Consider the following 26,580-nt stretch of genomic DNA (forward strand, 5'->3'; position numbering starts at 1 on the left):
ATTATTCATAATATATGTAGTTTTGATACAATCGAGGTTTAAAAAATTCGTACAAAAATGGCTACAGAAGGGTACATAAACCTTAATATGATTAGTTGCCACACAACCCATATGTTAGTACTGTTATCTAGAAATCAATTTGCAGGTAAAAGGATTTAATTTAAATCCCCCCCCAAAAAAAACCAAAAACATTACATTGTTATATGTAAAAAAAATAACATAATTAATACTAATAAAAATACATGATCAGTAATTACAGATCTCAACTATGATTCTCTTTATAAAACTGTATATACAAATGATCAAATTCAACAAAAACCAAACAAACTAGCAGTGTTAATTGTATAGTATTAAATTATACATAAGATTTTTCACTTTACAAATCCCCACTGACAACATAAGGACGTACACCACTAATTCATGGTCCCATTGCTTTCTATGTTAAATTCCTCCGTTTCAAGCAGGCACACCTCTTTTGTTAAGTTCAAATAAAGTGGCAATCATTGCATTTCAAAGCAACACTTTATGGTGTCTTGTACTGAAAAAAATCAATGGCATATAAGAAAGAACTGGTTCCCGGAACTTTGGATGTACCAAAACAGGTACTTGAGATCTGACAAACAGACAAAATGTACCCTCTTTTTAAAATTTGGTGCAATTTTTTCAATATTTAAAATTAAAAGTTCAAAAGTGTTCTACAATGATCACCAGTCCTTCAGCTTTCATTTGATACCAAAAATACCTAAATATTCTACATATTTTGAAAGTTACACTCATCGTAGGAACTATTTTGTGTTAAATATGTACTACTTTCTGGTATGTGCTTTCTTGACGGGCCCGAATTAGTGGTGTTACACCTTAACAGCTGATTCCGGACAATTTAGCCAGGTGAGCTTAATGTATAGAGTTAACACTGGACTCAATTTACAAATTTAAAATCTTCATTACAATATGTTATTGAAAGACATAAAGGTAAACAAATATCAATATTGTTCCAAGAGATCACAGACTCTGTAAACTACTTCATGTTATCACTGTCGTATACGGAGTATAAATCCAGCAATGGCCAATAGTCCACAACTCCATCCAAAAGTTACTAGATAACCTCTCCATACTTCCATGAAGGTTATATCCCAGCCTGTAATAACATAACATCATTGTAATGATGTTTTTATTCTAATTATAAAATTGTGTAATATTACTTAAGGATGTATTCTTCTGACTTAAGTTAAGAATTGCCATATAAAAAGAAAACTTCTGTGTGTCCCGCTAGGAATGTTTTATTATTGCATGTTTCAATTTTACTACTGACGGTCTAAATAGATTAAGTGTTTTTGCAAAACTTATATAACTCCACAACATTGTATGCCTGTACTAAGTCAGGCTTTATGGATCAAATTTTCTTTGTTGTTGTATAGTTTTGTATCTGGAGGAGTTGGACATTAGTTGTTGATGATGTACTATTTAGTTTTTTCGTGATTCTGTTTTCTTCATATGGAAACAGATTATATATGGTTCTGTAAACAAGAGAGACTTTCTCAGCTGTTACTTCATTAATAGGCCACATTCCTTAGATGAGATACAGGTGAGAACATTTTTGAGTTTGAAGGATTAAAAATTTTCTGTTTTTTATTATTTTCCTCACTGCAGCATAACAAGAAGCAATAGCTACACAAGTAGTTTTCATCTAAAAAAGAATCCTAACTAAGCTCAATAAACATTTTTCACTATTGACATGTATGACTCATAGCCCTTAATAGCTTAAAAACAACATACCTCTACTGAGAATGGACCTCATTGCTTGTGATCCATAGGTCATGGGTAAACACATTGATATGTATCTCATCCATTCTGGTATAGCTTCTAATGGCCATATTATACCTACAAATAGAAATACATTGCAATATAATTTTTTCAAAGAATATTAGAATTTCATGTGTGGATTGATGGTAAAATTCAAGGGCCAAATATAACAAGTATTAAATATCCTGGTACTCAATCAAACTCAATCAAGAATGTGCAACCAAAAGAAATTAAATAGAACATATAATCAGTGCATGTTGGTTTGAAAGATTACTGTTTTCTGATGATATATCTTGTAAAGAAAACATAAACAGTTAATTTCCCCCTAAAATTGTATCCATTGAAGCTTGCTTTTACTTCTTTATGTTGCTAAAAGTACCAGGATGTCCTACAACAAAAAAGTTAACCTGTTGAAAAAAGTTGGTATTATGAAAATGGTCTATTGCTGATCACACATAAATAGAAGATTTAAAACTGTTAAAATATTTATTTTTAAACCATCAATCTACGATAGGAAAACTGACAATCCTAGTCCATTAAGATTGGAGTCAATTGCACATGCACAAGCAAGGTTCAAACTCACAACCTCAGTGTTGACTGGCTAGTGATTACAATAGTAACTACCAAGACCACTCAGCCACTAAGGCCCTTATAAATAAAGTTATATATGTCTAAAATAAATATAGAAAGTCTTTCTAATGAACTCACCACTAAGTAACAACATTGGATAAACAGAACCTAAAGCTAACTGTATGGCTGATGTTTCTAATGAACTCACCACTAAGTAACAACATTGGATAAACAGAACCTAAAGCTAACTGTATGGCTGATGTTTCTAATGAACTCACCACTAAGTAACAACATTAGATAAACAGAACCTAAAGCTAACTGTATGGCTGATGTTTCTAATGAACTCACCACTAAGTAACAACATTAGATAAACAGAACCTAAAGCTAACTGTATGGCTGATGTTTCTAATGAACTCACCACTTAGTAACAACATTAGATAAACAGAACCTAAAGCTAACTGTATGGCTGATGTTTCTAATGAACTCACCACTAAGTAACAACATTAGATAAACAGAACCTAAAGCTAACTGTATGGCTGATGTTTCTAATGAACTCACCAATAAATAACAACATTAGACAAACAGATCATAAAGCTAACTGTATGGCTGATGTTTCTAATGAACTCACCACTAAGTAACAACATTAGATAAACAGAACCTAAGGCTAACTGTATGGCTGATGTTTCTAATGAACTCACCACTAAGTAACAACATTGGATAAACAGAACCTAAAGCTAACTGTATAGCTGATGTTTCTAATGAACTCACCACTAAGTAACAACATTGGATAAACAGAACCTAAAGCTAACTGTATGGCTGATGTTTCTAATGAACTCACCACTAAGTAACAACATTGGATAAACAGAACCTAAAGCTAACTGTATGGCTGATGTTTCTAACGAACTCACCACTAAGTAACAACATTGGATAAACAGAACCTAAAGCTAACTGTATGGCTGATGTTTCTAATGAACTCACCACTAAGTAACAACATTGGATAAACAGAACCTAAAGCTAACTGTATGGCTGATGTTTCTAATGAACTCACCACTAAGTAACAACATTGGATAAACAGAACCTAAAGCTAAATGTATGGCTAAGGTTTCTAATGAACTCACCACTAAGTAACAACATTAGATAAACAGAACCTAAAGCTAACTGTATGGCTGATGTTTCTAATGAACTCACCACTAAATAACAACATTAGACAAACAGATCATAAAGCTAACTGTATGGCTGATGTTTCTAATGAACTCACCACTAAGTAACAACATTCGATAAACAGAACCTAAAGCTAACTGTATAGCTGATGTTTCTAATGAACTCACCACTAAGTAACAACATTGGATAAACAGAACCTAAAGCTAACTGTATGGCTGATGTTTCTAATGAACTCACCACTAAGTAACAACATTGGATAAACAGAACCTAAAGCTAACTGTATGGCTGATGTTTCTAATGAACTCACCACTAAGTAACACCATTGGATAAACAGAACCTAAAGCTAACTGTATGGCTGATGTTTCTAATGAACTCACCACTAAGTAACAACATTGGATAAACAGAACCTAAAGCTAACTGTATGGCTGATGTTTCTAATGAACTCACCACTAAGTAACAACATTGGATAAACAGAACCTAAAGCTAACTGTATGGCTGATGTTTTTAATGAACTCACCACTAAGTAACAACATTGGATAAACAGAATCTAAAGCTAACTGTATGGCTGATGTTTCTAATGAACTCACCAATAAGTAACAACATTGGATAAACAGAACCTAAAGCTAACTGTATGGCTGATGTTTCTAATGAACTCACCAATAAGTAACAACATTAGATAAACAGAACCTAAAGCTAACTGTATGGCTGATGTTTCTAATGAACTCACCAATAAGTAACAACATTGGATAAACAGAACCTAAAGCTAACTGTATGGCTGATGTTTCTAATGAACTCACCACTAAGTAACAACATTGGATAAACAGAATCTAAAGCTAACTGTATGGCTGATGTTTTTAATGAACTCACCACTAAGTAACAACATTGGATAAACAGAACCTAAAGCTAACTGTATGGCTGATGTTTCTAATGAACTCACCACTAAGTAACAACATTAGATAAACAGAACCTAAAGCTAACTATATGGCTGATGTTTCTAATGAACTCACCACTAAGTAACACCATTGGATAAACAGAACCTAAAGCTAACTGTATGGCTGATGTGCCTAATGAACTCACCACTTAGTAACAACATTAGATAAACAGAACCTAAAGCTAACTGTATGGCTGATGTTTCTAATGAACTCACCACTAAGTAACAACATTAGATAAACAGAACCTAAAGCTAACTGTATAGCTGATGTTTCTAATGAACTCACCACTAAGTAACAACATTGGATAAACAGAACCTAAAGCTTACTGTATGGCTGATGTTTCTAATGAACTCACCACTAAGTAACAACATTGGATAAACAGAACCTAAAGCTAACTGTATGGCTGATGTTTCTAATGAACTCACCACTAAGTAACAACATTGGATAAACAGAACCTAAAGCTAACTGTATGGCTGATGTTTCTAATGAACTCACCACTAAGTAACAACATTAGATAAACAGAACCTAAAGCTAACTGTATGGCTGATGTTTCTAATGAACTCACCACTAAGTAACAACATTGGATAAACAGAACCTAAAGCTAACTATATGGCTGATGTTTCTAATGAACTCACCACTAAGTAACAACATTGGATAAACATAACCTAAAGCTAACTGTATGGCTGATGTTTCTAATGAACTTACCACAAAGTAACAACATTGAATAAACATAACCTAAAGCTAACTGTATGGCTGATGTTTCTAATGAACTCACCACTAAGTAACAACATTGGATAAACAGAACCTAAAGCTAACTGTATGGCTGATGTTTCATTGTCACATACTGCTGAAAAAATGGCACCTAAAAAAAATATAACAATAATTAAAATATATACATTTCAAGTAGAATTTATGGTTGCTAATTAAGTTTAATGGAGATTTAAAATAAGGAAAAATTCTCATTTAAACCAATAGATTATAAATTATCTTATAGGCCCAGAATAAGTGGATGAAAATTTACATAATGTGTAAAAATATTTAAGAGGCACCAAACAGTAATTTCTACTATTTAATCTTATAGATATATGCCTGGAAATTGTCAAGCACCTATGGAAACAATAAACAAACCTATAAATCTAAAACAAATCTCATTTGAAATGATTATGATGATTCTAGCTAAATAGAATTAAATGACATAACATTTTTCAATGTTATATAATCAAGTTCAACATCAGAAATATATTGCATTCAAACTTTAAACTAGAGGCTCTACATGGAGGCCATCTTGGTTGGTTGGCAGGGTCATCGGACACATTTTTTAAACTAGATACCCCAATGATGATTGTGGCCGAATTTGGTTAAATTCAAATTTGGTTAAATTTGGCCAAGTAGTTTCAGAGGAGAAGATTTTTGTAAAAGTTAACAACAACTGACGACCATGGGCGCCAAGTGATGAGAAAAGCTTACTTGGCCCTTTGGTGCCAGGTGATCTAAAAACTAGAATTAAGAGATAATTTTCAATACAATCCTGAAATAAGTTTGTTAAGAATCACAGACAATAAGTGTAGATCTTGATCTCCCTTCTATGAAAGTATATATTCACCCTTTTGTTTTAACCAAAAGCTATGCAAATACAAATATGCCTTAAAAAACTAAGTAAATTAAGGCTTGAATAAATGAAATTTGCTCAATAACATATATTATTAAATAGTTAAAGCAAAGCATGATTGATCCTAGTTTTAAAATGATGTGTGAGGAGTTTATATTAAAAATCTAACATATTGCTAGTATTAAGCTGCCAGTCTTAAACAAAGTAGTGTTCTCTTACTGAATAAGATTTGAAAACATCCACTGAAACACATCTATCGATCTTTCATCTATAAATATTAGAAAGGATTTACATATGTTTCTAAAACAAGTTTATATATCAAAATGGAATAAATGATATTTCTCCAGAACAATTTAGTAGATAATAAACATAGTACTTTCCAAATTGTGTTCACTTTAGGTACAAACATGTTAGGCATAATATAGACTTACCTAACGTCATTCCACAAAACCCTGTACCTAACACAAGTAGTATCACCCATATTAATGGTCCTTCATACGGAACCTGTAAATAAAATGTTCATTTTTCAATGTCCAATGAGGTGTTATCATTTAAACACTTGACTTGGTCTGAATTGGTTTCCAGTCTTTTTAATGTGATATACACTATATTTGAATAAAATGGTAGAAGAATTACCTCCCTTTAGTGTATAAACACCACCTGGAACTTAAGTTTTATTTTAACTCACCTGCTTTTGTCATATACGTTTTGGTTTTGCTCACTCATAGCATTAGATTAAATGTCTTTTCAAAAAAGTGACAATAAGCATATATATCAAAATTACCTAAATTTTGTTGGCTTCATAGATGAACTATTGAATTAAAATTTCAAAAAAAACACAAATTTCTTTCTGAGTATAAAATTTTCAACCAGTATAAAATAAGCACTAGACTTCATAAAACTTATATTAACCCTTTCACGTTCCGCCAAATTGGACGTAAACTTATGGAAAGACACTATCAAAGTTCAATCGCATATAGCATTCGCACTGAGGCTTACATAAAGGTTGTTTTAGGTCCATTTGAGAGATAAATGATAAAATATTTCAAAAAATATAATATCTCAGAAATTTTGTCTTTTGAAGTCACGTGCTATCTGTCCAAAAGTCACGTGACTTGCGAAAAAAAAGTAAAAAAATACAAAAGTCTTCCGAAAAAGGTCGTGTGGAGACTTTTATAAGGGCTAATAGGATAAAGTTTAAGTGTCAAAGCAATGTCCTAAGTCTGATAGACACAGGAAAGTTACCATTATGGTATAGTTTGAGGAAATACGTGCTATATACCCCCCAAACGTGGATGCCCGCAACATGCAAAATAACGGTTTTCAGCCGTTTTTTCGTCAAAATCTTATACTTGACACAAATTTTAGCTTAAATTATGTTTTTCCAAGCAGCACATAGAATTTTGACTTTGAAAGTAAAGATTCAATGAATTACCAATAATTACTTTGGTGTTTTGGGCCTATGAGGTTTTAGTTTAAGGGGGGGGGGGGGTGCAATTAGGACACACATTCTTTAAAAACATACAAACATTGTTTTTAAGTTGACTTTTGTATGTATTCATGACCCTCTTTTTGAAATTGAAAGTAAAGTTAAGTTAAGTTTCATTTAATATAGGAAATTATTTTTTCACCTCCGGCTTTGAGGTTCGAACATGCAATCTTCCTGCTATGGGCTAGTGCAGCTTCCCACTGGACCACGGGAGTTCCAGTTTAATATATCGAAATTTTAATACTTAACTCTTTCATAAAGCAACGAAGTGAAAGTAATCAAATAATCAGCCTGTTTACTGTTTTCGTTTAGAAATTAAGTCTCGATATAACATAGAATTGTTGTAAAACCCATTATTTTGAGCAAATATAGGATGATATCATACTTTAGTCTGCCATTTTTTTCTAGACTTTTACCGGTTTCTTTATTTGAACAAAAGTGTTTTCGACATTTCCATAACCAGGCATATCAGAAACAATGTTCTGTTACATCTATTTCAACTTCGAAAAAAAAAAATTCATGACTTTTTGTCTTTTTTGTCTTTTTTTCAATTAATTTGGAAAGAAATGACCACAAATTGAGAGTGCATTTCAAGTAAATGATTGCGTTGGTACACTTTCAATCACTTTTTTCACTTAAGTACAAGTTTTAATCATACTTTGAATAGTTTCCCTCAAAAAATACACGGCGAAGTTAATAAAAAAAGTCATATTGCCCCTAAAATCAACAGTTTATTTTCCCATACTTGACGGAAATATTAAGTTCAAATAAAAAAAAAAAACATGGTTTTTACAGGAGAAAACGTTGTCCGTTAGGGACGATTTGATACCAAACCGTACTCGGAAGAAGTTTTAGGCACCACTAATCACACAGCTGTGATATAGGGGATTGATTTGAGCCATCAACCACTTCTGTACGTCAACAAATGTCAAAGATTCAATACTTTGCGCAAGTTAGTTACCCAAAAATATAGCCTATCGGTACCAGAGTACCGATGGGAACAGGAAGGGGTTAAGAATGCTTAACCCTTTCACGTTCCGCCAAATTGGACGTAAACTTATGGAAAGACACTATCAAAGTTCAATCGCATATAGCATTCACACTGAGGCTTACATAAAGGTCGTTTTAGGTCCATTTGAGAGATAAATGATAAAATATTTCAAAAAATATAATATATCAGAAATTTTGTCTTTTGAAGTCACGTGCTATCTGTCCAAAAGTCACGTGACTTGCGAAAAAAAAGTAAAAAAATACAAAAGTCTTCAGAAAAAGGTCGTGTGGAGACTTTTATAAGGGCTAATAGGATAAAGTTTAAGTGTCAAAGCAATGTCCTAAGTCTGATAGACACAGGAAAGTTACCATTATGGTATAGTTTGGGGAAATACGTGCTATATACCCCCCAAACGTGGATGCCCGCAACATGCAAAATAACGGTTTTCAGCTGTTTTTTTGTCAAAATCTTATACTTGACACAAATTTTAGCTTAAATTATGTTTTTCCAAGCAGCACATAGAATTTTGACTTTGAAAGTAAAGATTCAATGAATTACCAATAATTACTTTGGTGTTTTGGGCCTATGAGGTTTTAGTTTAAGGGGGTGGGGGTGCAATTAGGACACACATTCTTTAAAAACATACAAACATTGTTTTTAAGTTGACTTTTGTATGTATTCATGACCCTCTTTTTGAAATTGAAAGTAAAGTTAAGTTAAGTTTCATTTAATATAGGAAATTATTTTTTCACCTCCGGCTTTGAGGTTCGAACATGCAATCTTCCTGCTATGGGCTAGTGCAGCTTCCCACTGGACCACGGGAGTTCCAGTTTAATATATCGAAATTTTAATACTTAACTCTTTCATAAAGCAACGAAGTGAAAGTAATCAAATAATCAGCCTGTTTACTGTTTTCGTTTAGAAATTAAGTCTCGATATAACATAGAATTGTTGTAAAACCCATTATTTTGAGCAAATATAGGATGATATCATACTTTAGTCTGCCATTTTTTTCTAGACTTTTACCGGTTTCTTTATTTGAACAAAAGTGTTTTCGACATTTCCATAACCAGGCATATCAGAAACAATGTTCTGTTACATCTATTTCAACTTCGAAAAAAAAAAATTCATGACTTTTTGTCTTTTTTGTCTTTTTTTCAATTAATTTGGAAAGAAATGACCACAAATTGAGAGTGCATTTCAAGTAAATGATTGCGTTGGTACACTTTCAATCACTTTTTTCACTTAAGTACAAGTTTTAATCATACTTTGAATAGTTTCCCTCAAAAAATACACGGCGAAGTTAATAAAAAAAGTCATATTGCCCCTAAAATCAACAGTTTATTTTCCCATACTCGACGGAAATATTAAGTTCAAATCAAACCAGATGCTCCGCAGGGCGTAGCTTTATACGACCGCAGAGGTTGAACCCTGAACGGTTGGGGCAAGTATGGACACAACATTCAAGCTGGATTCCGCTCTAAATTTGGATTGTGATTAAATAGTTGACACAGCATAGGTTTCTGACACAGAATGAATGTATTCAAATGAACTTAAAATTTTTGTTTTCTCTTAGAGCAATTCACTATGCTGTTGAATATTAATCCTCTCAAAAAAATGTTTGAAGAAATTTTCTTTTTATTTATGAAATTTCAAATGAGAAAAATTTAACCCAATTTTTTATTCACATCCCCCTTTCCCTTATTCCAAAACTAATTTCAATTAAAATATTCTAATGGAGTTTGCAACAATTACTACTCATTTAAATACATGATGTAAAAAAACTGCTTGTTATAAAGATTATTTAAATTTATCAGTTGGTAGTAAAAAGTGAATATACATTGTATATTGTATATAACAAAGATTTAAGTTGATTCTGGACAAAGAAAGATAACTCCAATTAAAAAAAATTCTTGCAGATATTTCTTGCTAACTATACTGGACAAAGAAAGATAACTCTTAATTAAAAAAAAAATTGCTATTTCACAATATTGTGAAATTAGATATTTCTTGCCATTGCACAATACTGTGCAATTGAAAAGACTTGCCATTGCACTATAATTAATAAATATAATAATTTTAGATCCTGATTTGGACCAACTTGAAAACTGGGCCCATAATCAAAAATCTAAGTACATGTTTAGATTCAGCATATCAAAGAGGCCCAAGAATTTAATTTTTGTTAAAATCAAACTTAGTTTAATTTTGGACCCTTTGCACTTTAATTTAGACCAATTTTAAAATTGGACCAAAAATTAAGAATCTACATACACAGTTAGATTTGGCATATCAAAGAACCCCAATTATTCGATTTTTGATGAAATCAAACAATGTTTAATTTTGGACCCCGATTTGGGCCAACTTGAAAACTGGGCCAATAATCAAAAATCTAAGTACATTTTTAGATTCAGCATATCAAAGAACCCCAAGGTTTCAATTTTTGTTAAAATCAAACTAAGTTTAATTTTGGACCCTTTGGACCTTAATGTAGACCAATTTGAATACGGGACCAAAAATTAAGAATCTACATACACAGTTAGATTCGGCATATTAAAGAACCCCAATTATTCAATTTTGATGAAATCAAACAAAGTTTAATTTTGGACCCTTTGGGCCCTTTTTTCCTTAACTGTTGGGACCAAAACTTCCAAAATCAATACCAACCTTCCTTTTATAGTCATAAACCTTGTGTTCAAATTTCATAGATTTCTATTTACTTATACTAACGCTATGGTGCGAAAACCAAGAAAAATGCTTATTTGGGTCCCTTTTTGGCCCCTAATTCCTAAACTGTTGGGACCCAAACTCCCAAAATCAATACCAACCTTTCTTTTGTGGTCATAAACATTGTGTTTAAATTTCATTGATTTCTATTTACTTTAACTAAAGTTATTGTGCGAAAACCAAGAATAATGCTTATTTGGGCCCTTTTTTGGCCCCTAATTCCTAAACTGTTGAAAATAAAACTCCCAAAATCAATCCCAACCTTTATTTTGTGGTTATAAACCTTGCATCAAAATTTCATAGATTTCTATTAACTTAAACTAAAGTTATAGTGCGAAAACCAAGAAAATGCTTATTTGGGCCCTTTTTGGCCCCTAATTCCTAAAATGTTGGGACCAAAACTCCCAAAATCAATACCAGCCTTCCTTTTATGGTCATAAACCTTGTTTTAAAATTTCATAGATTTCTATTCACTTTTACTAAAGTTAGAGTGCGAAAACTAAAAGTATTCGGACGACGACGACGACGACGACGACGACGACGCCAACGTGATAGCAATATACGACGAAATTTTTTTCAAAATTTGCGGTCGTATAAAAAAAAATAAAGGTTTTTACAGGAGAAAACGTTGTCCGTTAGGGACGATTTGATACCAAACCGTACTCGGAAGAAGTTTTAGGCACCACTAATCACACAGCTGTGATATAGGGGATTGATTTGAGCCATCAACCACTTCTGTAAGTCAACAAATGTCAAAGATTCAATACTTTGCGCAAGTTAGTTACCCAAAAATATAGCCTATGGGTACCAGAGTACCGATGGGAACAGGAAGGGGTTAAAGTGGCAATTATTTTTTCAATATTCAGCTATCTCTATAGTTCCCACAGTATTAACTCTTAAATTTTGAAATTGAATTAAGCGAATGGAAATTATGGAGATTTTTTTCTCTATTGAAATCAGGATATTTTTCTAGCATTCGTATATTTTGAGATTTCTGATTTGTAACAATCTGTAGGGAAAGAGAAAACTACATTTCTTTACCTACCTTAAAAACAACAAGGGCAAATACCAGTAACAAACCAACTTGTACTACCATAACAATAAGCTGCGTAAACACATGGGCTAACATTATCTCAAATGCTGATACACCTGAAAATCATAACAATTAGCTGTGTAAACACATGGGCTAACAAAATCTCAAATGCTGATACACCTGAAAATCATAAGACATCTACTTATCTTAAATACTTTTGCCACTACTGATTGTGACCAAGTTATCAAGGTCATTTAAAAAAGTGGCTTTCATTACATCTCTGATGTGTGATAAAATTTGTAATTTATTCATTAAAAGCTTGGAGTTGTTCTAAGGCATTTCAATTTCCATTCATATAAAACGACAATATAGGGTTTAATAGTACAGAAGTAAATTTAACATTATCAAACAAACAAAACTGAAATAAAAGCAGTATGGCAAACTAATACAACTGCCTAAAAAGTTATCAAAGGTACCAGGATTACAATTTAGTACGCCAGACACGCATTTCTTCTACATACGACTCATCAGTGACGCTCATATCAAAATATTTATAAAGCCAAACATTCAAAGTTTTGTAAACAGAGAAACAATTTGAACGCATCCTTGGTTTTCTTCACAAGGAAATTCAGATTAATCACCTTGCCCTTTTAGACATGACCACGCTAATTAAGCATCTGTAACACTTTATACAGAATGACTTTATAACTTACCTGCCACCATACATCTGTCAAGTAATCCTTCCTTTTTCTCAGTTACAAATACTAATGTAGTCAGACCTGTAGCCATGAAAAATGTAATGCTGCAATAAAAATGTAATATGTTACAAATACTAATGTAGTCAGACCCGTTGCCATGAAAAATGTAATGCTGCAATAAAAATGTAATATGTTACAAATACTAATGTAGTCAGACCTGTTGCCATGAAAAATGTAATGCTGAAATAAAAATGTTATATGCAATTAATATTTTTGAAATACAATATATTACCATACGAAAACCTGTTTTTTTTCTCAATATAGATTAATTGGTTGGTGTTAACCAGCACTTTCAACACTGTTTTGCTTGTAGTGGTAAGTGAATGACACAACATAACAACAACAGATTTTCTAAAATTATTTCTAGTACATCTATATCTTATTACCTGAGTATAATTCCAGGAGCCATAAAATTAGTGAAGCTTGGGTCATTTGTACCAAACACTGGTTCTGCAAGCTACAAATGAAAAGAATAAAATATATAGTAAGAATCCACTTTCTATCAAGATGATTTGTTGTCCTTATTTTACTTTGAATACATATCAGGCATCAGTTTTGGATTTGACTCCCAACTGTTTCAAAACACAAATCTGTCCTTTGTTTTTCTCATTTTAATTATTTACATTTGTATGTCACAGTATTTGAAGCTTGCGATGCAGATTAGGTTTTACTTAAGAATCCAATGCTTCTATTTGTAAATTCACTGGATGTAAAAGCATTGACCAAAGTACATTTAGTATGAAGCAAGGAAGCCCTTCATCTTAAAATGTATGCATGGACAATGCTTTCGTAACTAAACACATTTATTCAAAAACCAGTTGTCGGCATGACAAGGATTATGTTCTCCTCATATATGTTATGATTGTATAATACTAAACCCCTAAGGGGAAGGATGGTGCCTGATATTCATATGATGAAATCATAATCTTTCAATCAGTTTAATTGAAGTCTGGAGCTGGCATGTCAGTTAACTACTAGAAGTCTGTTGTTATTTATGTACAGTTAACTCTCGTTGTCTCGAACTCGGTTGACTCGAAATTTCGGATGAGTCGAAGTTTTCACGTGGTCCCGAACTTTGTTCCATATAAATGTATGTAATTCGACTCCTGATGAGTCGAAATTGGATGTGTCGAAATTTCGGTTGAGTCGAACTAAATTTACGATCCCAAGGTTAACAAAAGCATTCAAAATTCATTATTTATCTCGAACTAAAACACATACGTCAAAACATGACCTCTGGCATTTAAATGGATTGAAGAGTTAATCTGACAATACACGTGTAATTAAATTTCCAGTCACTGACCACTGTATTGATTTATGACATGCTATTTCCACGAGTGTTTACCTAAGATTATCTTTTATAGAATTTTTATAAATAATTAGTGATACATTGTTTATGTTCATGAAAAAGTGTTTAAAATGTTTACAAAACAATTAATTGTGATTTACACTAATGAGCTTGGGTGTGTATAAAGTAAGGATTATGACTTCCGTTGAAGATCACCTAAAAACTACTCAATCGGCGTCTTTAATCTTGTTGTATTTTCTTTTATTAAAAGAAAGAGTGAGATAAAACAAAATGAAGAGGAATCTAAATTTTCTAAAGTCTTTTGTATCCGAGAATAAACAATTTTGTCAACTTTAAACGACCTGAATTACGAAACTATCGATTGGAAATTACTCTCTCGGATAAAAGCCATAGGAAACAATTGTAACTGAAACAATTGAATAAGTAAAACAATGTTATTATAATAACGAAAGACCATGACATACAAATACATCGATCTGATACCAGAATACCGATCCCCTTCCAATATTCACCCGGATTTATTTTAGCTTTACCATGCTAAGCAAGAGTTGTGTCCCTTGTTCAGTCAAACTTCCGGTTTTCGTTCGAGTCGAACTATGTGTATCTCGAAATATTTCTCGGGTCCGGCCGACTTCGAGATAACGAGAGTCGACTGTATTATTGTCATTTTGTTTATTTTCTTTGGTTACATCTTCTGACATCAGATTTGTACTAGTACTTCTCTTGAATTGAATTTTAATGTTCGTATTGTTATGCGTTTACTTTTCTACATTGGCTAAAGGTAAAGGGGGAGGGTTGAGATCTCATAAACATGTTTAACCCTGCCACATTTTTGCACCTGTCCCAAGTCAGGAGCCTCTGGCCTTTGTAAGTCTTGTATTATATTTGATTTTAGTTTCTTGTGTACTATTTGGAGTTTAGTATGCCAGCTGAAGGACACCTCTGGGGCCGGGAATTTTTCGCTACATTGAAGACCTGTTTGTGACCTTTTGCTGTTGTATTTTCTATGGTTGGGTTGTTGTCTCTTTGATACATTCCCCATTTCCATTCTCAATTTTATTATCTCACATACCTAAAAAATCCTAAAAGCATTTATAATTACTTTCTTTAGCTTTGATCATGAAAACACTATTTCTATCAAGTTTTTACATGTGCACATATTGTGGAAATGTGTGTCATATTTGTTTTTTCGTTCATTCTTCTATATAAATAAGGCCGTTAGATTTCTCGTTTTAATTGTTTTACATTGCCTTATCGGGGCCTTTTGTAGCTGTCTTTGCGGTATGGGCTTTGCTCATTGTTGAAGGGCCGTACTGTGACCTATAGTTGTTAATGTCTGTGTCATTTTGGTCTCTTGTGGACAGTTGTCTCATTGGCAATCATACCACATCTTCTTTTTTATATGTATGTTACAGTTCATGCAATTCATTTGAAATGAAGAATGATGTAAAATTGCTGTTAGCCAATCAAATTAAAGTATAATAATGAAACATAAATCTAATGCAATTATTAATTGTTGGTGATGTATATGGTTCCTAACATCTACATCATTTTGTCTTCAGTGGATAGCTGGCTCATTAGCATTCATACCTTTTACCAAATATCTAATATCATTGATAGATCAGAAGCTTTCTTTAGTAATTTATTCTTTGAATCATATAAACAATGTGTATGTATCCTATACTTACAACTATAGGTAACTGTCCAAGTGATGGGTTCATGTTAAACATTTTCAGTAATATAGTGGTAAACTTCTCATAGCTTAACATGACTGACTGTTGTATTGTTAATGCTATCTGTTGATCTAAGAAGAAAAAAAACATCTCTAAATTGATATAATACAACTATGTATAGATATGACAACATGTCTGCTTGTACTATCTCATTTCCATATTCAGTGAAACATAAATATGTGGACAAAACCATAGTTAAGGAATATATCTAAAAAAAATCTAAACATAATAAACATGAACTAGTGCATATTTTTATCTAAGGGCCAACTGAGGACCACCTTCAAGTGCAGGATTTTCTTGCTGTGTTGAAGACCCATTGGTGGCCTTCAGCTGTTATCTGCTCTTTGGTCGGGGTTGTTGTCTCTTAGACATATTCCTAATTTACATTCTCAGTTTTATTTTTATGTACATTGTAAACTAAGTTTCAAGTTAGCACATAGAAAGTTGGACTGACCAAGACCAGATAAAGTAATGCCTTCTTTTTTTACATGTGCCTCAGAAGAAGAAAGGAGTATCTTGATCATTTTATTTCAGTTTCTATACTTCTATAATCTTTCTTTACTTTATTTGTTCTAACTTTTAAAGACACAAAGAGAAAAAAAAGTTACACAGTTTTAATCCTGACTAATAAAATTGAGAATGGAAATGGGGAATGTGTCAAAGAGACAACAACCCGACCATAGAAAAAACAACAGCAGAAGGTAAGCCAACTTGAGTTTTTAAATATACATATTAAATACATATATACTGATTGCTTGCTATTTGTATGCCAGTTATGTGAGAGTAAATTTAATATTTCAGCTTTCTTAAACTTACAACATAAATTGTAAATAAAGAGATTTGTGAAGTAAATGAATGAGACAGCATTCAAACAACACAGAAAACCAAATGAATTTACTCACTTGTCATATCTAAATATAACTTTATTTCACTTCCTTCTATAGTTGAGTTAGATATATTTTTAGTATTTGTAAATCTACAAAAATAAAAATTCTGGTTTAGTTTTGTTTCAGTTCATCTGTTTATAAAAATTAGTACATATCAATACATGAATTAAAAAGATAAAAAAGCAGCAATGAGATATAAAACCTTCAACAGAAAAGACATATCAAGAGGACATTATATTTTTTTCAATAAAAAATAAGTCTGTCTTAAGATAAATAGATTGTGAAACCTTAAAATAATGTAATGAATGTTCTATAACTGAAAAATTATATTATAATTTCTCAAATAAATATAGAATGTGAACACCAATACTTTTATACAGTGTTCGTGAAAATTAATGGTCCTGTGATTTAGACCCCCATTTTAATTAGGTCTACAAATTGAGATTGTAGTGGTGGTCCTGATGTCCAACTAAAGTTTGTGAAGCTTATATTTATTTATAAGACTTTCTGGTATTTATTACAGTGTTTTGTAGTTATAAGCATTGTGTATAATTTTTTTTGGACATACAGATGGACAAACAAGTGAAACTGCGAGCTACTGCTCACTGATGATACCCCCGCCGCAAGTGGATAATATTAATAGTGTAAAAATATGTAAGTGTTCGGTAAACAGGAAGTTGTCGAGTGATGAATCTGAAAATGCATCACACAGTATAGCTGACTTATATAAATCCTGAAACCAAATTTCAGAAATCCTTGTATTGTAGTTCCTGAGAAAAATGTGACGAAAATTTTCAACTTGGCTATCATGTGTAAAATCATACAAGTGTTTGGTAAACAGGAAGCTGTCAAGTGATCAATCTGAAAATGCATCACACGGTAAAGCTGACTTAAATAAACCCTGAAACCAAATTTCAGAAATCCTTGTATTGTAGTTCCTGAGAAAAATGTGACGAAAATTTTCAACTTGGCTATCATGTGTAAAATCATACAAGTGTTCGGTAAACAAGAAGTTGTCAAGTGATCAATCTGAAAACGCATCACACAGGATAGCTGACTTAGATAAACCTTGAAACAAAATTTCAGAAATCCTTGTATTGTAGTTCCTGAGAAAAATGCGACGAAAAATATTCATGGGACAGACAGACTTACGGAAGGACAGACAGAGGTAAAACAGTATACCCCCCCTTTTTTTAAAGCGGGGGTATAACAATGCTAACACTTAATTCCCCCTCTAGATTAATAAAAAAAACAAAATTCATACTATTTTCTGCTTTACCAAGTGCCATAACTTGGGAAAGAATTTAGTGCAACAGATCTTTTTCCAAGTTCATAAGTGTTGATCACTAACAATTCCAATAGATAATTCAAAGTATCAGAAAACAGGAAGCAGTTGTCTTGACAGATGAAAAAAGAACTCACACATAATTGCTTCTCAATATCATGCTGGCAAAAAGTCAAACAGATCCAAAAAGTAGTTGTAGGAGTTGCAGTATACACTGTAAGTAAAACAATACATTGTCTTGAAATATAAGTGTATTTGAACACAGCTCAGAAAAAGATAGAAATGCTCTGTTTCTAAGCCTTGTACAAATAAAATTTATATTTCGTGTCAATATAGTGTTATTCTTTATGTCATATTTGGTTTTTATTGTCTATTCTCTTATTTCTACGTGGAAGTAAAAATCATTATTTACAATTCACCCCATTGTTTGAACTTACAACTTCTTTAATTGATTGTTGAATATTAAGCAAGTTTCAATCAATCAATAAATCAACCAGTCATTTTTGTTATCAACATACCTTTGAAGTAAGTCTTGTGAGAAGTTTTTACCGATACTGATTACTCCCCAACTCTTTCCTTCTCTCACTGACTCTAATGCTGACGGCAGATCTTTATAGGATACCTACAAGTCAATGTCCAGAATTTACTGCAAATGCTCTTAATATCTCTTATGCAGTTACTTGTATACAAAATACTATCTTTTATATTTCAGTTTCTTTTTGAAGTAAGTACAACAAGTGAAACTGCGAGCTACTGCTCACTGATGATACCCCTGTTGCAAGTGGATAATATTAATAGTGTAAAAATATGCAAGTGTTCGGTAAACAGGAAGTTGTCGAGTGATGAATCTGAAAACGCATCACACGGTTTAGCTGACTTAAATAAATCCTGAAACCAAATTTCAGAAATCCTTGTAGTTCCTGAGAAAAGTGCGACGAAAAATATTCATAGGAAGAACGGACAGACTGACTGACGGACTGACAGACAGAGGTAAAATAGTATACCCCCCCTTTTTTAACGGGGTATAATAAAATGGATATTTAGAGACAACTCCTTTGCTGTGTTCCTAATAAAGAAGATCAAATAACATCACCTTTCGGTAAACAATATCACAATTTTGAAGTTTTCTTAATAGATTGAATGTGAGTGATTAACTAAGGTAAACATTCTCCTTGATTCCATGTGACAGAATAACCTATGATTTTTTTGCTTTGTTCAAAGTTCTGCCTTGCCTTAAATAAGATAGGATTTCATGAATCATAATTTTATAGACCATTTCATAATTTTTATTCGACAAGGTTTTACTCACATTGTGAATTGCAGGGGAATCTAAACAGTCTAAAAACATATCACTGAATCTTATGACTTCTGATTCAGCATTGACCACCGACATAGTAAGGTCATACGGCTTTCTTCCAATACATATACAAAACAGGATAATCTGTATGGAGGGCAAGATAAACTGGAACAACAGAAATCTGTAATGTACAAAGTTATAAAATGCAAGTAGGTTTCTTAGTTAGAATTCAAAATATTGACAAGATTCTGGAAAATAATGCCATGGTGAAACATATACTAATGAAATTATTCATATAAATAATAACAAGAATGTGCCATAGTACACAGATGCCCCACTCACACTATAATTTTCTATGTTTGGTGGACCATGAAATTGGGGTCACAACACTAATTTGGCATTAAAATTAGAAATCATAGGGAACATGCATATGTATACTAAGTTTCAAGTTTATTGGACTTCAACTTGACCAAAAACTTTTGTCTGAAGAGGGACAAACAGACAGACGTACATACCAGAAAACATAATGCCCCTCTACTATGGTAGGTGGGGGCATAAAAATTCACCAGAGTCATATTGTGGCAATATATAAACAAATGAAAACTCACTAATTTATTCACCATCTATATAAAAAAAAGTCTATAGCACTGAAATAAAAATATATACTGTTTCCTAGATTGTCAGAGATTTTTACAATTTTTAAAAGATTGAATTTGTGATACTTAAGGTGGTACCCAACACTTTCACTAAAATTGGTTTGGCTCGTTTAATTTTCATAAAATTTGGACAATGTATTTACTTTGACTCTTAAAACAAAAATATAAAAATTTCAAAAATTTTGAACCAACCGTTTTGTTAGAAAAAGTACACTGGTTATATAGCAGTTTGACAAACACCTATTTTGATCATTGAGAAGTTTACTATTCCCTTATGAACACAACGTCATTAAAATGTTCTGCTGATTTTACAGAGTTATCTCCCTGTAGTGTTAGGTACCACCTTAAGAACCTGAAGTCATATTTATGAGTAAAGTTGATCCACTCTAACATCATAAACTAACTTTCAAGCTTCACAATAGCAGCATTCTTACCCTATATTTCTCTTCATTAATGTCAGATTTTTCACTGTTTGAGCAAATATATTTTTCATTGATGGACAACCACAACGACAGTCAAACACCTGAGTATTGGGAGGCATCATATCATCTGAAATAAAATGTGAATTTTGTTTTGAATATATTTCAGAAAATATGTTCCTCTCTAATTATGTTCCTGTAGAGCAGTACTAACTGTTAGTGAGTACATTAGTACTTGATTTTCTATTCTTAATAAATCATTCATTAAAGTCACAATAATTTAAACAAGAATGTGTTCTCAGCACACGAATGCCCCACTCGCACTATCATTTTATATGTTCAGTGGACCGTGAAATTGGGGTCAAAATTATAATTTGGAATTATGATTAGAAAGATCATATCATAGGGAACATGTGTACTAAGTTTCAAGTTGATGTAACTTTAACTTCATCAAAAACTACCTTGACCAAAAACTTTAACCTGAACTTCGCACTATCATTTTCTATGTTAGGTGGACCATGAAATTGGGGTCAAAACTATAGTTTGACATTAAAATTAGAAAGATTATGTCATGGGGAACATGTGTATTAAGTTTCAAGTTGATTGGACTTCAACTTCTTCAAAAACTACCTTGACCAAAAACTTTAACCTGAAGCGAACGGACGCACAGACGGACGAACAAACGGAGGCACAGACCAGAAAACATAATGCCCCTCTACTATCGTAGGTGGGGCATAAAAATCTTGTAAGTAATAATCCTTGTCACATCTTGCTTCAGTCTAGACATTTGTGTTTACAAAAAATTACTAACATTTTGTTCCAAAATTAGTTTGGCTATAAATTAGTTTGGCTATCTATCTCATTTGTGAGTCATTGACTGGCAGATAGTCCATAGCAATATAATTACACCTTCAGTGCATAACAAAAACCTTTACTGCTACTTTAAGTATTAATTCAAATGGTATTATAAATGTAGTAGTACATAAATTTATCATTACAATTTAAAATCAAAACAATAAATACTGGTTCCAACATGCAGCAGCAAACAAACCCATAAAATTAGGTGCCAAAGAGATTGATTCCTTTATAAAATTTATTTTAAATTAGCCTATCATATCTCAAATAGCCTATTTTGCTGGTGTCTTCTCATTTATCCAACTTTTAAAAATAAGGCATTCTCATTTAGCCAACTTTTTATTTATGTTAATTATTAGGTTGTTTGTTTAGTAATAATAAGGTGTCTTTCTAAAATTTGACAGTAAAGGAGTAGGGGCAATAAGGTCCTTATTTGGCCTAAAAATTACTGCAAATTTAAAAGTTATCATACATATTTTAAAATTACTGAAAAGTATCTATAAAGGTAAAAGGTATTCAGGAAAATAAAACAATTTTGGTACAAGTTACCATGGCAACAAATCATGACTTTATTTGCATATTTTGTAAAATTTCTTGAGTTTCCTTGTTTTTCATCAAATTTTTAAGTGTATTTTAGATTTAAAAAGTATGTGCGCACCCAAGAAACAACTTTATATTTGGTGAGATTTTGTCATTAGTTATAATAAAGCTTCTGTTAAATTATTTTGTTGTTTCTTGGATGCGCACAATGTTTCCACAACAGAAATGATGATAGAAAACATCATAAATTCTGTATTTTTCATCGTTTTTGTGAAAACAGTACATATTATGACGTAATTGTGACGTCATCACATAAGAATCTTAATGTTTTTCATTTATATTTCTTGACCCAATGCATTTCTAAACATTATGTGCCAATTTGAAAAAGTTATCAAGCATTTTATTTTCTAGGGTCAAAACCAGGCCTTAATGCCCCTACTTCTGTATGTCATTTTGTCATATCCATAGTCTTATTGGTTGACTGATTCTGCCTAACAAATAAAAATAAAACTTACAGTCATCTGTATTACCACTGACACCAATTAATGGAGTTGCCTCGTTCACAACAGAACGCTTATCAGCTGATATTCTTCTCTTCTGGCTTTCTAATATTGCCTGAAAAAAACCCATTTATTATTCAAACTAAATAGTAATCATTGGTTACAAATGCAATTTGACATAAAAATACTGACATTTCATTGTTTAGATATTTACTTACGTTTTTAACTCATAATTTTTTTCCATTTTATCTGTCCTATTTGATATAGAAGGAGATATACATGTAGAACTGTCTATAAATATATTTTTATTTTTTCAGTTTTACTAAACAAAAGAAGACTAATTATTTCACTCTGTCATCATGTACATGTTCAGTGTCATAATAATAGAAAAATTTGCATACGAAATTAGTAAATTGTACTAAATAATAAATAATGGTAGTTTTTATGTTTGAGCATGTTAAGTGCTAGTTACTTTATATAACATTTTATGGCATAATAACTAACTTCCACGCATGGCAAACCATGTGTTGATGAGGGCTGTTCCAGAAAATACTATGTCCCCCCCAGGGAAGGCAATTTTTTTAGATATTATGTGGGTGGTTGTATTTGAAATACCAAAATGCAAAGGGAGTGCTGTTCTAATTAAATTTTATTTCTGTGGGTGGTGGGGGTTAAAAAAAAAGTGCCGTCCCTGGGGGGGACATAGTATTTTCTGGAACAGCCATGAGGGCAAACAGAAGGATTGATGAGTAGAGTGGGAAAATCCTTAGACCTTGTCTCATCTCTGGTCAGCCAGGCAAATTCCCGCATTACCAGGCAAGATAGCTTAAATAAAATAGCACTCACATTTCTTGAAAAGTTACAGTTTAATATTTCTTCCTCTGGTTGATCATCATGACACAATTTTAAAAATACAGTCTCTAGACTCTGTAAAATAAAAACAAAAACAAAATAACAAAAATACTGGAATTGTCAGGTAAAGCATTCACCTTTCCATTTTTTAAGCTGTCTAAAAGATCCAATATACACACACACTTTACAAACTCATTTCTCTTGAACTGCTGACTAAATATGAAGTTGTATTGGAGAAAATTATGACGAAAATTTTATTTTTTATACAACATATGGAAGACTTTAAAAGTTTAAAGTATCTGCATGATAATTATTTTAGACCTTTAATAAATCAAGATAAGGCAAATTTTCAAACACCTGCTTTACCACAAGTAACAACACCAGATTAAACTTACATTGATTTTAAAAGTTTCAACCAGCTTCTGTGGATTATCCTCTGCCAATAATTTACCATTTCTCATTAACCCAACCTAGAAATAGAAATAAGACTACTATGGCTGTGCTTGGTAATCAGGAATACACATACTATAGAATTCCTTCAACATTGCAAATAATTTTTAAAGACAAACTTTTCTAACTTGACTTCATGTTATTTTGATTCCAGATTTATAAAAAAAATCTAATCTTATGTTGACACAAAAAAGGTCAGAATTAGGTTTTTGTGTATTGCTTAAATGTTTCTATTTCATTCTTAAATAAAGGAGTTAGGGTATAACATTTGTGAATGCAAATCTTTCTCAAGATTTTTTTTAATCTAAAACAGAAATTTATTATTATAGAGGAACTAGATTTTAGTAACAGCATTTATATAAACATACCATATTTGCTTGTCGTGCCTCCTCGATGTAATGTGTTGTTATAATTATTGTAGTTTCATGTTCACTATCTTTGGAAATATTGATCAAATGTTCCCATATTCTAAAACAAAACAGAAATTTATTGAATTAACAAATGTATTTTTTGTCTTTATATTAATTTTACTTCATCAGTAATGATCGAAAAATGTCTCCATATATTTTGAAAAAAATGCACTTTCTTATTTGTAGCAATGATGGAAATAGTTTGACATGGGTGTTCCAAATATGACATCCCAAACTTTTGTTCTAGATATTTGATGGTTATACAAGGAGCAAGTGCTGAGCACTAAGGTCAGTAGCATATGTTAATATTTTATATGGTATGGAGAAATAACTAGATATCATTGAGATGGAAGCCATCTCTGTGGGCCCCGCTGTCAACAACGTTGGGTAAATAAATATAGTGTGAATCAAAATTGTAAGCGATGGACAGACCAACAGACAGACAGACCTTTGACCTAGGAAGTTGTACATACATCATGACACACCCTGTTGTTGGTTAAAATGGATGTCAAGTATAATATTTGAAATCATAACAGTTCCCAAGATATAGAGCGGACACAATCCTCAACTCAGGACACGGGGTTGTCAACTAAAACCAAAGTTTTTTTTACCTTGACCTTTGACCTAGGAAGTTGTACATACATCATGACACGCCCTCTGATGGTGGTTAAAATGGATGTCATGTATAAACTTTGAAATCATAAAGGTTATCCAGATATGGAGCGGACACGATCTTCACCACAGGACACAGGGTTGTCAACTGAAACCAAAGTTTTTGACCTTGACCTTTGACCTAGGCAGTTGTACATACATCATGACACACCCTCTGGTGTTGGTTAATAAACATGTTAAGTATTAAGTATAAAATCATAATGGTTATCTAGATATGTAGCGGACACGATCTTCATCAAAGGGCACGGGGTTGTCAACTGAAACCAAAGTTTTTGACCTTGACCTTTGACCTAGGAAGTTGTACATACATCATGACACACCCTCTGGTGTTGGTTAAAATGGATGTCAAGTATAAACTTTGAAATCATAAGGATTCTCAAGATATAGAGTGGACACGATCTTCACCACAGGACACAGGGTTGTCAACTGAAACCAAAGTTTTTTTACCTTGACCTTTGACCTAGAAAGTTGTACATACATCATGACACGCCCTCTGGTGGTGGTTAATAAACATGTAAAGTATAAAGTATGAAATCATAATGGTTTTCTAGATATGGAGCGGACTCAAAGTTAAAGTGTTACGGACGGACGGACAGAGACGGACGGACAGAGAGACGGACGGACGGACTGATCACTATAGGGCGACCCGACTAAAGTTGGGGCCCTAATTAAGTATCCTTTATATGAAGTTTACAAATCAGGCTACCCTACCAATCAAGCAACCCAATTTTTAAACACAGCATGTGTGGTTCATTTGAAAGAAAGAAAACAAATTTGGTCTTTTTTGGATTGCTGCTGATGTCATCATTTTGCCTTATTTTCCTAGAAAAATATCTATGTAAAAACATATTTTTTTTTCAAATTGTTTCGCAGAAAGTTTTTCCATATATAAGAATAATTAAAAAGCATGCAGATAAAATGTGTATCATTTATTCATTTATAAAATTTTAAACATTAAGAACTGAAGCATAAATCTTTGAAAGCCACTGCAAATGACAAATGCACATATAAAAGCAATGACAAAACAAGTTCATGAGCAAAAATATGGTCTCTAAGAAATATATATAAATTCAACCTTTCTCTTAGAAGTGGGTCAACACCCACAGTGGGTTCATCTAAAATAAGTAGTTCTGGTTCCTGAAGTAAAGCAACTGCAAATGATACTCTTCTCATCTGGCCACCACTGTAAATAATAAGAGCATCAATACAGAAAATTCATAAATGCAGTTGTTTTTATTATTGTAAAGATTGTTATCTTATAAAATGGGAGTTTTTGCACTTGCCCTACACATTTTTTCTCATCATACTTTAAAATTTATCAGGAAACTCCATAACAAATTTTATATTCCTGTGAATAGGTATACTCTCTTTTTAAATAGTTGTGCCAATTGCCACTATCAAACCAGATCCTAGTCAAACAGCTGAAGCATGCCTCTGGGTGTGAGATTTTTCTCACAGCTTTGAAGACCCATTGGTGGCCTTCAGCTGTTGTCTGCCCTTTGATCAGGTTGTTGTCTCTTTGACAAATTCTCTTTTTCCAGTCTCAGTTTTATTTTAATATTCATACCTAGATAAAGACAGTCAATTGGAACTTGCACATTTACATGGTATGGTTTTAAATAAATCTTGACATATGTTTTTTTCA

At 32.3% G+C, this 26,580-nt stretch overlaps 1 protein-coding gene across 1 annotated transcript in view; it reads right to left on the reverse strand.

The window, feature by feature from the left end:
* Window positions 1–789: 789 nt before the first annotated feature.
* Window positions 790–26,580, reverse strand: part of LOC134722406 (ABC transporter G family member 20-like) — a 34,206-nt gene continuing 8,415 nt past the window's right edge. Inside the window, exons 5-21 of the mRNA XM_063586026.1 lie at window positions 26,011–26,118; window positions 24,222–24,321; window positions 23,799–23,873; window positions 23,398–23,478; window positions 22,567–22,666; window positions 20,672–20,786; window positions 19,594–19,762; window positions 18,803–18,906; window positions 17,015–17,088; window positions 16,068–16,183; window positions 13,457–13,527; window positions 13,026–13,114; window positions 12,325–12,428; window positions 6,507–6,579; window positions 5,242–5,328; window positions 1,777–1,881; window positions 790–1,138 (exon numbers count right to left, since the gene is read on the reverse strand). Of these exons, the coding sequence (XP_063442096.1) occupies window positions 1,032–1,138; window positions 1,777–1,881; window positions 5,242–5,328; window positions 6,507–6,579; window positions 12,325–12,428; window positions 13,026–13,114; window positions 13,457–13,527; window positions 16,068–16,183; window positions 17,015–17,088; window positions 18,803–18,906; window positions 19,594–19,762; window positions 20,672–20,786; window positions 22,567–22,666; window positions 23,398–23,478; window positions 23,799–23,873; window positions 24,222–24,321; window positions 26,011–26,118 (1,678 nt within the window). The 3' untranslated portion in view covers window positions 790–1,031. The remainder of the gene's footprint in view (window positions 1,139–1,776; window positions 1,882–5,241; window positions 5,329–6,506; window positions 6,580–12,324; window positions 12,429–13,025; window positions 13,115–13,456; window positions 13,528–16,067; window positions 16,184–17,014; window positions 17,089–18,802; window positions 18,907–19,593; window positions 19,763–20,671; window positions 20,787–22,566; window positions 22,667–23,397; window positions 23,479–23,798; window positions 23,874–24,221; window positions 24,322–26,010; window positions 26,119–26,580) is intronic.

Source organism: Mytilus trossulus, chromosome 6 (assembly GCF_036588685.1).
Source record: "Mytilus trossulus isolate FHL-02 chromosome 6, PNRI_Mtr1.1.1.hap1, whole genome shotgun sequence".
Classification (NCBI taxonomy): domain Eukaryota; kingdom Metazoa; phylum Mollusca; class Bivalvia; order Mytilida; family Mytilidae; genus Mytilus; species Mytilus trossulus.